Raw genomic sequence first — 13,505 nt, forward strand, 5'->3', positions numbered from 1 at the left:
GCAGTCTAAGTTGAAAAATTTGTGTGCAGGTACCAGACTCAGATAAGAGTGATGAAGAAAATTCTTCCATGTTCAGTATACGTCTAGAGTTGGAAGCTGTTAAATCTCAAGCTGCAGCTACAGAAGAAGATCTAAATTACCATAGAAAACAGGCAGAAGATCTTAAGGGTTACTTAAAGGTATGGGCCCAGAGGAATTTTGAAATAGTTAAACTTGCTTAATTAATTGTGTACTTATGCAATATGTGCAAATAATAATTGTTTACCATGAAGTGCTTATGGTACAATAAGTTGAAAAGTCAATAATAATTCACAAATGCATTTTATGCAAGTGTGAGTATGTATTTATATTTTAACAAGGTTTGTGGTAGTGAAGCTTACTCATGGCTTGGCAATGGTTTTATAAAGTGTTTTTTATTTTTTTTTTCTCCTCTTTGTTTTCCTGACAGTATTTTCCCATTTCTCTATTTCATCTGCCAGTCAAAGTATTCTTATAAACTGCAGTTTCTTTAGATTCTGTCAAAAGAGATTCACTCATTATCTGTATTAATACTGATATTTGTCTCCTTTAAAAATGCAGGGAGTGAGGGAGCTTCTTTGTCTTACTGGCCTCTTTTATACTGTAGTTTGTGCAATTTGCACAGTCTTCCTTGTTTCTATAATGTGATCCAACCTTGTCACTTGAATATTGGTAGCTGTCAAGTTTATTGTTAATTTTACAGTACATTGAACAGTATATATACCATATATCAGAACACACACTCTTGTATACTGTTGTGTTAAAATAAGTGTTCTTATTATTGACTGTCCCTGAATCTACTGATGCAAGCAAGTATCAGTGGTCCTGTACTACTTACAAAGTAACTGTATAGGGTTATTGAAGTCTTTTAATTATACAGTTTATCTCCCTAAAGCAGTGAATGTTACAGTATATACAATGAAGTGAACGTGTTAATACAACCAAAGGAAACCGTTGACTTTTTAACATATTTGAACAGGCAAACAGTAGATCTTCATGCAAAGAGTGCCTACAAATAAAGGTGATATACTTGAATAAAAACGCAACGAGAGATTGCCTTTTATATCATTAATTCAACAAAAATATCAATACATGTAATGATCTACTGAGGATCTACTAGGTAAAAGTATGTACACCCTTGACCTCAGAATTCAGTATTGCCCCCATTTGCAGGGATGACATCTTTTAGTCATTTTTACATAACTGCCCACTACGCCTTCAAAATTCCTTCATTTGCAAGATGTTTGTGGATTTTCTTGCATGTACTGCCTGTATCAAATATTTCGGCAGGATTCAAATTAGTGCTTTGACTTGGCCAAGCCATAATTCTACGTTTCAAATTTTTTTGAGCCTTTGCTTGGTTGATTTGCTAGTGTGCTTCAGGTCATTATTGCACTGAAAGTTCCATTTCCATTTCAGCTTCAGCTTTCAAATAAATGGCCTCACATTCTCTTCAAATGACTACAGGCTATCCATTCCCTAAGGCAGCAAAGCAATCCCAAACTATAACATTTCCACATCTATGCTTCAGAGTTTTCATGAGGTGGTTCTCCCATATTGCTGTCTTTGGTTTATACTTATTCAGCTTTGAAAATCATATTTTTGTAACCACCTAACCATTTCAAAGTTACGTTCATCGTTAACAGTCCAGACTAGTTAAACCTATTAAGCTGTACAAATATCTTAGCTGGTAATCTTGTAAAACATTGCGTAATTACTTTTATTGATTTGTTTTACCAAAAAAGAATATTATTTGTAAACTTTCAGTAATATTGTCATCATTTGCCTTTTCTGTGATTAAAAATTTAGCCATCTACATTTTATGATGTGAGATTTTTTGAACAAACTGTATAATGTTTAATTATGTTTTCTTAGGAAAAAGAACTTGCGATCCTACACCTTCAAGATGCACTTCAACAGGTACAGTAAATTAACACTTCTTTTATTGATGCATTTTTTTTCTCTCTGTAAGACCATTTTTTATTTGCTAAATAAATCACCATAGCAGGCATAACTAAGATTTTACATTTGTTCAATTTGGTGATAAAATGTTTCAGTAATTGTAATTTGGCTGCCAGGGTACAACCAGAAATGTGCATTGGGATACTCCCACAATCATGATTACCATTAAACTTCTGGATCCAGTTAATTGATTGATTCTGCATTGGGCAACAGGAGATGGAGATTTTGGCTCTGGAGGAGTCATTCCTCAGCTACAGACAAATGATAGTGTATTTTGTTGATATGCATTCCCTGAAAATTATTTGTTTTACAGCCAGTTGCCTAAACCATGCTTCTCAGTGTCACATGTCAGACGTCAAACCATAGCACTCATGCTTGGTATGGGAGGCAACACAGCAACTCTAATACTCACCACTAATATAACAGGAAAGCAGAATGTTAATATAATTAAAGAACAATTGTTACCCTCTCCTAAGTTAGTTTTTCCAGATATTTGGCTATGCCTTTGCTCAGTCAGCTTGGTAATATTTGGTTAAAAGACTGAAGTAGTTATCACTAAGACTTCTGCATGGTAAGCATCACTTAGTCTAGATTTGTGCTTCTTTTTGTTAATTTTTACAGTGGAAAACGGTTTCTTGCATGCATATGTGTTGCTAAAAAGAAATATATTCTTAAAGGGTTTAGAGAGCTCTAACAATAAACAAAGTTCTCTGAGAGTCTGTCCAATCCTGGTATGGTCTACTTTTGCACCTCTGAATTACAACTTTTCTGACTGTTAAAATGATGGTCAATAAGCTCCATCAGTATGTCATTAGAGACACTCTTCATATTGACAGAGAAAGTGTCTTCACACATTTAGAAAGTGACATTGTGTGTTCTAACATCTGAAAACAGTAGGTGAGACTGCTCCAACAATAATTACGTGGCAGCAGTATGCCTATCTCTACCAAATTACTGTAGTCTCCATAATTTTATTTTGAGGATGATTGCTTTCATAGAGTTGTACATTACTGTAACCAGCTGATATGAACCTTGGATAATAAGTTTAAGTGCATTCAGTTCCTATATTATGTACACAAGGAAGTAAAAATCCATCAACCAGTTCATATGTGCAAGTTGTGAAACATTCTTTCTTCCCTCTTACGTAAATATTTTGATTTCTGATCTTAAATCAAGAAACCTTTTCAACACATTTATTCTGCTTAGACGGAACACCTCTGTGAAGTAAAGGACATCTCTATGGTGGCACAACAAAACAATGTGGCACAAAAGTGAAGATGGGGGCTGGGACAACTGCACAGAGCTAGTGTTCTCTGTGTTTTGTTTTTTTTTTTTTTTAATTTCAGACCTTCACTCTGAAGAAAAGTGCATGAGTTTAATTTAGAGGACACTTTTATATAAGATAGAAAAGGTTCACCTACACTTTAAAGATTATTACCTTTAATGTTTCTGCCATGTGTCATACCCTGTTGGTAATATTTTCTCCTCCTACATATAGCAGAACAAAAGTCTGCTTGATTTTTGTCTTTAGACAATAATAGAGAGTGTGAGTCTCTGCAGTAGTTTAACAGTTTTTCTTTTCATCTTTTTTGACAAATGTTTGATTGATAGCACAGAGCATTCAGAGATCTGTTTCTGTTTTAATTCTGTGACCATATTCTAGCAGGAACTCAAAAACTTGGTTTTCTGTTGCACATTTCCTGCAACTTGCCATCTTTGCTTTACAATTAATTAAGAAATCAGTTAAAAGCATTTAGACTATCAAAGCTGTATTGCTGTAAAATGCCTTTAGAGACATGTAAATCGTCTTTATACTTTAAGGCTAAGTATTGTTATTGTTAATAGTACCCTGTATCAGTCAGGTCACAGACAACTGATGTAATATTTCATGATAATTTAGCTACAGTATGTTGTTGTTTAGATATTCAGTACAGTTAGCAAAAGAACTTTACATATTCTACAATTACAGTCTTAATTCTAGGGTTTGAACCCAGAACACCAAACCTGTGAGACACAATACCATCAGACTGCCTTTGTACTATATTGTTTATGTAAATATCTAAAGGTTTAATTAAGCTCTTCCCTATCTCAAGATAGAAGACACTTCCATATAGAACTTGTACATTTTTTATTTTAGATTACTCTGTCTAGTAAGTTAGCAGCACTTGTTAATTTAACACAAGATTGTGTCATTTGTGACATATGAAACTTCTCAATAACATTCATACTTATTGGAGTTTTAATAAATTATTAAACTTTGAGTAAAATGTAATCACTTGAAGTCTAACAATATAATTTACTTCCTCTGGAATAATAATACCTTTGATTACATTGTATGTCATTTTATTTTTTCTTTAAAAAAATACAATTTTAACAGTGTCTCTTCAAATCTTTGTTAGGTAACAGAAATGAACAAAGGGACCACTTATGATCTTCAGACAGAATTAGAGGAGGTCAAATCAGAAGCTGTTGCCACAAAGGAGGAGCTGAACAGCTGCAGAGAACATGCAGAAAAGCTAAAGGATGAAATCCAAGTAACAGCTTATTTTATTTGTTATTTTAACAAAGGTTGACCTCGATTTATTTATAATATTTTGCAATTTAATCACTATTTACTTTTGATTATTTAGATTAATACATATAACTACATCATTTTACTGAAAAAAATTTATCTTTGAAAAATCCACTTATCCGTTTTATGAACCTCTTTTAAAGGGCAGGGTGTGCAAGAAGCCGGATCTTACAAGAGCTTGGAAGGCGAACTGCAGCTACTAAGCATTAACACATTGAATACAGTATTTCCAGACTGTGCATACTAGTAAATGTCCATGAAATGTATTATGGTGACAGGGCTTTAGATGATGGTCAAGTGAAGTACCAATTGTCCATGTAAAATAAACATTGTCTATTGGCTCCAAAAATTTGCAGAACTTCTTTTCTTCAAAATGATTAACCAACTTTTCAAGCAGTTCATGCACTACTTTTTTGCTCAATACCAAAAGTCTTCTGCTATTACACTGAGGCGAACCAGCTTCTGAAAGCAGTAACACATTTAATAATGAAACTTTGCAACAGTTGTAGCAAAAGGATTTGGTGACAATTTCTGATGGTCAATGATATCTGTCAGTTGAAAAAACTAAATCATGTAGTCTATTGGCAAAAATGCAGAACTGTCTTCAAAATGGCAAACTACAGTTGGATATTAAGTTTAACAGGAGTGCACTGTAGTTGACTGAGGAAGCACAACAGATTCCTTCTGTATCTATATAGCAAAAAGGATCCACACAATACTAAGAATCTGCAGTTGAAAAACCTCCAAGCTCTGCAGGCCACACCTCCACCGTGTAAAAGTAATAAGGAACTGTAAGGAGGAACAAGGCATTGACTAAACGTAGTACTTCCAGTAATTTTTTTTCCACTTCAAGCACAAATATGAACGTAATTAAACTGCACATGAGATAATCTGAAAAAAACTGATCACACTATGTGTGAAAGCATTGCTTTCCTTTTTTTTAAATAAATTAGCCTTTGCCTTTGCATGCACATTGTTGTAGATTGCAAGCTTACTATACCAATTAACACTTGGGTTACAAGTTTGTTTGCAGCATGTCACATAAGAAAGGCAAAATATGCACTATAACCAAGCATCAATGAAACACAACAAAGTATATTTTTTGTTCAGAACTTGATAGAAAGAGAACCATTAGGGACACAGGGTTTGAGTGGTAAAGAATAATTAGGGACTTCTAATTTGCCGAAAAAAAAGAGACCTTCTAGTTTCTTGTTGGTTTAGATTTATTCAAATCCACTTCATAATGAGACAGAACTAATGATAGAGTTTTATGCGAATAAGACATTGTGGTTTGCAGCAATTTTAAATGAATTTGGAATGAATCACCTTCAAAGAATTGTAATAACATTACCAAATACTGCTGTGTGTGCTGAGTACCAGTAAGCTGTGAGAAAACAAAACTACAGCATCCCGAGCTAAAACTCCTGCGCAAAAACAGTAGATGCTTTCCACAGTACATGGTTAAAGCAGATAATTATTCATAATACACAAGCTTTAAAACCCCCCAAGACAACCCCCATGACAGAGGAGATGGTATCATACATTGTAAATATTTTGAAATTATGGTAACTTTGTAGACATCACGAGGATATTTGAAAACATAGTATGACAGGTCACTTAAGTCACTTGACATATAGTGCTGGGTAAGGAATGAGTACAGTAGTTCAGAATTGAATCGATGCAGCTTATTTAATTTGTCTTAAATAACTTTTTTTTTTTTTAAATAAAGTTTTTAAAAATGAGCTCTGCCATTAACAAAAAAGGAGTTCGCAAACAGTTACATATACCCTGTTTTTCATTTAAATATTCAACTACCAGAGTAAAAAAAGCAAATAGAAAAGCTACAATTATTTCTAAAGTATTTTGTACAGGTGATGGAATAAATCTTAAAGAATTTAAAACAAGTTTTACATGTTAATACTGTATTGTACCAAAAAAAAAACATGTTGCTAAATATCTTCTGCTTATCTCACCTTTTCATATTTTTTTGGTGTTATCGTTCCCAGTAGTCTAACAAATGCGTCCTTTTCAATACCAGTTGATGAACGTTCAATCAGACCACTTTCATACTGTGTGACTAGAAGTAATTTTTGCAGAGCAAGTTAAACTTAAATATTCTTTGTACCTCTGTTACAGATATGTATTCAATTTATGCCATAACAGCGAACATGTAATGAGCCACAGAGGAGTTTTTACATGTACCACATGCATGACATTATATAGATACGCGCCCATCCAATACACTCACCCTTCTAAACACCCTGGAAATCTCCACAGCCTTGTTCCACACCTGTTATTTTCATTTTCGCATTTCGTATTAGCACTGCAGTTTCTTCACTTCACAAGCTTGTCTTTCATCTTTAAGTGATTTATTAGACTGACTGTTTAAAAAGGTTGCGAGATGAAAGTTGAGGAGAACTTATTTTATTTTAGTACCACGGAAATGAAAGGTTTCAGTGATGAGTCAATGGCGTTTGTTTTACGTACTACCAACATAAAAGGTACGATAAATAGTTGCAATCGTATCACTCAATACAGAACACTTGAATGAACTTTTGTAATTTTACTTCACAGTCATGTGGATAGCCTTCACAAACATTTGCCACCCATAGCTTAAGAAACACTGCAGTAATGCATTGAAAGGGATGGCCGAGAAACCTACACTGGAGGGTGGGACAATAAGGAGCTGAGCAAGAGGTTTTTCAAAACTTCTAGTACCAAAATTCCTGATAAATCTTAGTATTCTAAATGTTCAGAGAGCTGTAATATTGTGAAATTAATGTATTCTGTATCGTGAGGAAGTCCGTTTGAGAAGCATGTAGTGATTAATGAGTAGGTTGGAGAACACACAGAATACAGAGCATTTAATATGCTACTTTAGTTATGGTGGGGTTTGAGAAACTCTAGTAAATTAAACATCCATTTTAAGATGAAGTTTATATCATTCTTCTTTAATAATGAAATAAACTGCAAGATTAAAGTGGAAATTTCAAGGTTAAAGTCAATATTTTGACTTTACTCACAACATAAACTAAGAGGTTAAATTAAAAATTTCAACTTTAATCACGAAATAGACCTTTTTTCTTCACCGTTATTCACACACTTTCTGAAACATTTATTAGGCAGGCAGTGTGGTGTAGTGGTTAAGGCTTTGAACTTCAGACCCTACGGCTGTGGGTTCAGATCCCGATACTGACAGTGTGTGGCTATGTGCAAGCCATTTCATGTGTCCGTTTCATTTGGAAAAAAAAAGAAATGTAACCAATTGTACCTCAAATGTTGTAAGTTGCCTTCTAGATAAAGGTGTCAGCCAAATAAGCAATAATAATCATGCTATTCTAGGGATTGGCAGCATATGCTATAATTGTGCCATCTTTGGGAGGAAAAAGGATGTCAAAGAACAATACAACTTGACAATTTAAACTGAGTTGAGGCCATTAAAAACCTGTAGACAAAAGGGTCAAACAGCCATCATCTGACAACTACTCTGAACTGATCAGGCTGGGCAAAATGCACCATACTTGCTGCTGAAAATATCAGTGAAACATGATGTCATCAATCCATTATTTCACAATGATTTAGACCATTTTTAATACTTAAAATAAGTGTTTTTTCCACAATAGAACTTAATTTGCTTTGAGGAAAAAAAAGAGAGAGGGAGACACGTAATTTCAATATGTTCAATTTAGATTAAGCACTGTTCATTTTTCTCTTATGTACTGCCAACTAGAATAGCACTCCATTCCAAATGCTATTCTACTTGCTCCTTTATGTCTTTGTAAATGGTGTACATTGTGTTTTTTTGTAATTATGCACTACTGTTATGATTCTTTTTAAACTGATGCTTGTTTTTTTATTTTGTTTAATGACATAGTTCTCACTGAAAAATGAGGACTTTTTGAAAAAGTGTAAAACTATAGCTATAAATTATTACTAACAATCTCTTAGATTAAAAAAACACCTACATAAGACACAGGCAGGGTATTGTTATTATTAAGAGAGCTGGGAATATATTATACAAGTTTTTGCTGCCTATCGTGGGGCTTCATGTTATTCTTGCCATTTTCAACTTTAGCCACCTGCACACACTTACACTAGAGCTAGATTCTTTGTATGTGATCACTGGCCATTTTAGAAGAACTGACACTATTTACAATGTGATAAATTGCTTTTTTCTTCTTGCACTTCATGCTTTGACAACCTGTGCTCAGCCTTCCTGCTGTTTCCAGCAGCCACTCACTTTCACTGGTAGAAGTTCACCAGAGCAAGGTTATTATAGCTTTGCCTTTTTATATTAGTTTTTATTTTCTGACCTTGCTTGGAAATTCAGTTTAGTTTTAGTTTTCCTTCATTGTGTATTTTTAGTTTTAATTTAGTTTTTATGTTACAAAGACATTTCTATTTTATTTTTATATATATATTAGTTTCAGTTTTCATTTTAGTAATTATGGTATGGTTAAAGAGCTACTATGGAGTTTAGTTTTTGTGTCATGATGAGACAGAACTGTACACTTAACAAGTCTGGATATAATATTAGTTTAATGTTAGTGGAAGCTTACTACACAACACAGTTTACTATTTGGTTTTGTTTCTGTCTGATATAAACAAGCATAATCAAAACCAGGTACTGAATATGAGCAATTTTACAATTTTTAAAATATTTTCTATGTCATTTGTGCTGAACAAATCTGTGCTAACTGTTGGCACTTTTTTTCTTTTCCTTTTATTGCCCAGAATGGGCCAATTTGTAATGAAATTTGGTATGAGGGTTTTTTACTCTAAATGTCTACAGCACACAACATATCCTGCACCAACGACAATGTGCTTATAATGAATGCCTTCAATATTGCTTTTTATTTACTACCAGCCATATTGATCTCTGATTCCATCACAGGCACATCCAATTTATTGACAGAATTTTGCCACCCGCAGGCCTAAAAAGATATCAAAAATCAGAAAACAGATTCTACTGTGTTCTGATAAGTGTTATCAATAAAATCGTGGGGCTTAAGAAGAACAGGAATCCTAAACTTGAATCAGTGTGCAGACCCCACCTCGATTTATTGAGGGGAACTAAGAAAAACAAGCATGTAGTGTGAAGGTTAGGGGCAGTTAGACTTGAATAAGCCCATGCATAAGAACAGTAAACCCATAATGAGCAGAGCAGGTAATAGGAGTGAGGATATCCATAAAATGACGGAGACCACATCTGAGATTAAAAACAATACATATGACATTATCTAAACCTGTTTATCAGGGCAGGATCACAGGAAACCTGGAGCCTACCCCATTAGGTTTGGATGCAAGTCAGGAAAATCCCTGGTATGCAATATGAATGATATTACTGATGTTAAGAACAAAAAGAATATGATATTACAACTGTTTTGAGAGAGAGAGAAAAATAATGAAAAAATGGGGACAGATATTTTAAAACTTAATTCTGCTACTGATATTGTTTCTGATACTGGATATTTTCACAATATCAGGTATTTTGAGCTGTGAATATTAACTAAAAAAGAGAAATTCATGAATTTAGCATAAATACAAAAACACATTGGCATGTTTAGCTTTTCATCACTTGGCAGACTCTTTTCGCCTACCTACAGTACCTGTAGTTCAGTAGAGACGTTGCTAACTCAGGAATTTTACAAGATTTGTATCGCTTCATAGTTAAACAATGATTTTAAATGAAAAGTGATTGGTCATCAACAATATGCTGATCTTTTATGGTAACCTTGTCAGTGTCTCGATCAGAGCCGTTTTATTTTCAAAAATTGGCAGTGGTCGCCCCTCGACTTTCAAGTGTACCCAGATATGGGGATGGATATTTGAGGAGTAAACCAAAAGACAAGGATTATATTATGCACTTGCACGTTAAAGAACCATTAACAACAAATCAAATCAAATTAATAATATATTGAACAATTGTTATAAAAGTAACATTGAATAAATCGGACTCTGCAGCCCATAGTGCTACAGCCGAGGATAACCCATGCACACATGGTCAAGATGAAAACTAAAAATATTAAAATATATATATTTCTTCAGTTAGTCATTTTAGCCACTTTAGAACTTTTGTAAAGTTTTAATTTTTCATCTTTAATTTTTTATTTCAGTTTACAAAAACTTATTTATTAATAGTTTATCATTTTAGTTTTTGTCTACAATAAAAATCTTAATCCAGAATTGTATTATTTCAGACTGCCCTTGTTTTTTGAATTGTATGTTATTAGTTTGCTAGATTATATTTATTAATTTATGGTAATTTTATATATTTCCAAACTCTTTTGCTTTTTTGAAATTCACGTAATGTTGAACAATATTTTGTTTTACTTTACTTTAGGTGAGGGAGATTACAATAAAGCAACTACAAGAAGAACGTCAACAGTTGAAAAATTCTTTAGCAGAGGCCCAGAAACAGCTGGATTCTGAGATTTTAAAATCAGTTGGCACATCACTTGATGAAAAACAAAAGCCTGAAAATGAAAGTAATCTCACCTTTTTCAAAGATAAGTCTTCACTCCCCAGAATAAATGCTTCATCACAAACTGATGAGGCTGTAACATTCGGTGACAATTCTGTGCTTGAACATGCTATACTGAAAGATGCTGAAGTCCAAATTGATTTCAAGGACCAAAATGACTCTTCGGAGGAGATTGCTGAAATGATACGAAGTTACACTGAAAAAATTGGTCAAATGCAAGAGCTCCATGCTGCTGAAATCATGGATATGGAGACTAGGCACATTTGTGAAAGTGAAAGTTTGAAGAGGGATTCTCACTTTCTTAGGGAGGAGTGCAAGGCTTTAAATAATATGGTTGCAAAAATGAACTCCACAGAGGTATGTTTTCCTAAATGATTTGCTTAAAGCAGTAATAAATTAATAAAAAATATTTGAAACAGAATTTCTGAAACCAACCCGTTTTTGTAATTTTTGATTTAGGCTGTCTTTGCGTCTGGTTTTCAAAGTTCATCTGAATATAAGGATGAATATGCAAGTGGTAAGTTAAAGACTATTTACTGGCTGCTGTTCACAGTTTTATTGCGTATTTATGCATTAAATGTATCATAAAATTCTGTACGCATAGGTTTAGTTTTCAGTCTGTATATTGGCATTAATAAAGTAAAAGTCCAGGTTTGTTCTGTTTAGTAAAGTGAGTGGAAACGCTAACCAAAAGTCAAAAATGCACTTGATCTCATTTTGTAGGCTGAGTTGTATCTTATTTTTTTTACCTTTTTAATAAACTGTAGAAGTTCTCATTAGTCCAATTCACAGAGCAGCACCCTTTTTCTAAAACGGTCCCATTGTTTTCAGTTTTCAAAATGTTTTCTAATTTTCCTTTTGAGGGATGTTACAGTGATGTTGAGTCAATTACATTTTTAATTAGATGACTATTTGTACTTCTGACTAGTTATCCACTAAATTCAGGTTTTGTTTTTTTGGTAAAGATTATTTTTTATTTCTTTTCAATTACATCAGTATTGCCCAGTATGCTTTATGTACAGGTTCCCTGCTCTTGCTAAGAAAATTCAGATGGCGCAGTGTTTGTAACTGCGACCTTGCCACTTAGAGTCATGAGTCTGAATTTGTACTAGTCGTTGTCTAAGGGAGAGTCTGCACATTTGCCTTTTCTTTCTACCACATCACTATGATGAGTAAAATAGGTTAATTAGTTGGCCCCATATGAGCATGGCTGTGTGTATTTGTACCCTGCAGTGGACTAATACCTGATATATAGCCTGATTTAAAGAGCAAATCTAAAGTTTCAAATTTTGTAGATAATGTTGCTTTTCTTTTTCCTGTCAGTAGAATAGTACTTACTTCATTATCAATATCCACTTATACTGTATTTAAATCCTAGACAGTGGCTCAGATCTGAGCCAGCGATTATATTTGACTTCAGAACCTGAAAGACAGGAGTACAGAACCATACCAGAAGAGCAATGGAGGGAGAATGAAGTATTTTCTTCTGAAGTGTTGCCAGAGAGAATTAAGGTAGGTTTTGTAAAGATGATCAACATCCATATCTAGGAAAGCAAGAATTTGGTTAATTAAAGTAAAATTATGGCATTCTTGATTAACAATTTCCAATTTTCAGTAATAATATTTCTTCCCATGTCTGCATGGGTTTTGTTCCCCTTGTGCGCACCTGTTTTAACTCTCAAAATATAAATATGTCTGTAAGGTTGATTGGTTATTCTAATTTGACACTTAAATTAGTGAGTTTTGAGGTGAGTAAGCATGGTTTATGATGGTTTGCTGTACTGTCTCGGGCTGCTTTGCCTCCTGACCTGTACTCCGTTCTCTTAAAATAATCTCTGTATTTTCAGGTTTTTCATTTATAGTACATGGCTTTAGTAAAAAGATAAATGAACTCTGTTGTCTTTACTTTTCTTTGGATATTTTTGAATATCTCCGAGGTTTTTGCATTGTTAGCATGTTTAGAAATAAAAAAATCAAACATACAAGCTGATCAACACTTATGATAGTCAAGCAGACGTTCACAAAACAACAGTAATTTACTTTTGTTAATTGTGCATTAAATACTCCTAGATAATCAGCCATCTCAGGCTTAACAAATCTGCAATGAGTATATTTTTCCTTAGCAAAGGCAAGAATTGTGAAGACATTTTATTTATTTTTTTTAACTTTTTTTAAGTGGCAAAGTGAAAACTGCTAAATTATGTTATTAATCTGAAAAAGCACTAAGATATATTCTGTATTTTCTACTCAGAATACCTGTAGTTTGGGAAGAAACAAAAGATTAAAGTGAATAAGAATTTAGTGAAATTCCAAACGTGTTAAGGGATTAGTTATAAACACTTCAATAGCATATAATAGTTTAAAAGATGAACTTTAAAGCAGAATGCAAAGTAAATCCCTTGAGCCAGTGAGCAATTTACTCAAAAACATCTCTGTTAGACTTTCTTCATTCCTCACTCTTTGTTATAC

At 33.5% G+C, this 13,505-nt stretch overlaps 1 protein-coding gene across 7 annotated transcripts in view; it reads left to right on the top strand.

Annotated features, from left to right (window-relative positions):
* The window catches only part of akap9 (A kinase (PRKA) anchor protein 9), a 231,256-nt gene that overhangs the window by 185,592 nt on the left and 32,159 nt on the right, over window positions 1-13,505 (top strand). For all 7 annotated transcript variants that reach the window (XM_039736927.1, XM_039736923.1, XM_039736925.1 and 4 more), the window contains 6 exons: window positions 30-179; window positions 1,894-1,938; window positions 4,380-4,514; window positions 10,896-11,393; window positions 11,496-11,553; window positions 12,415-12,548. In XM_039736927.1, the coding sequence (XP_039592861.1) occupies window positions 30-179; window positions 1,894-1,938; window positions 4,380-4,514; window positions 10,896-11,393; window positions 11,496-11,553; window positions 12,415-12,548 (1,020 nt within the window). The remainder of the gene's footprint in view (window positions 1-29; window positions 180-1,893; window positions 1,939-4,379; window positions 4,515-10,895; window positions 11,394-11,495; window positions 11,554-12,414; window positions 12,549-13,505) is intronic.

Source organism: Polypterus senegalus, chromosome 15, assembly GCF_016835505.1.
Source record: "Polypterus senegalus isolate Bchr_013 chromosome 15, ASM1683550v1, whole genome shotgun sequence".
Lineage (NCBI taxonomy): Eukaryota > Metazoa > Chordata > Cladistia > Polypteriformes > Polypteridae > Polypterus > Polypterus senegalus.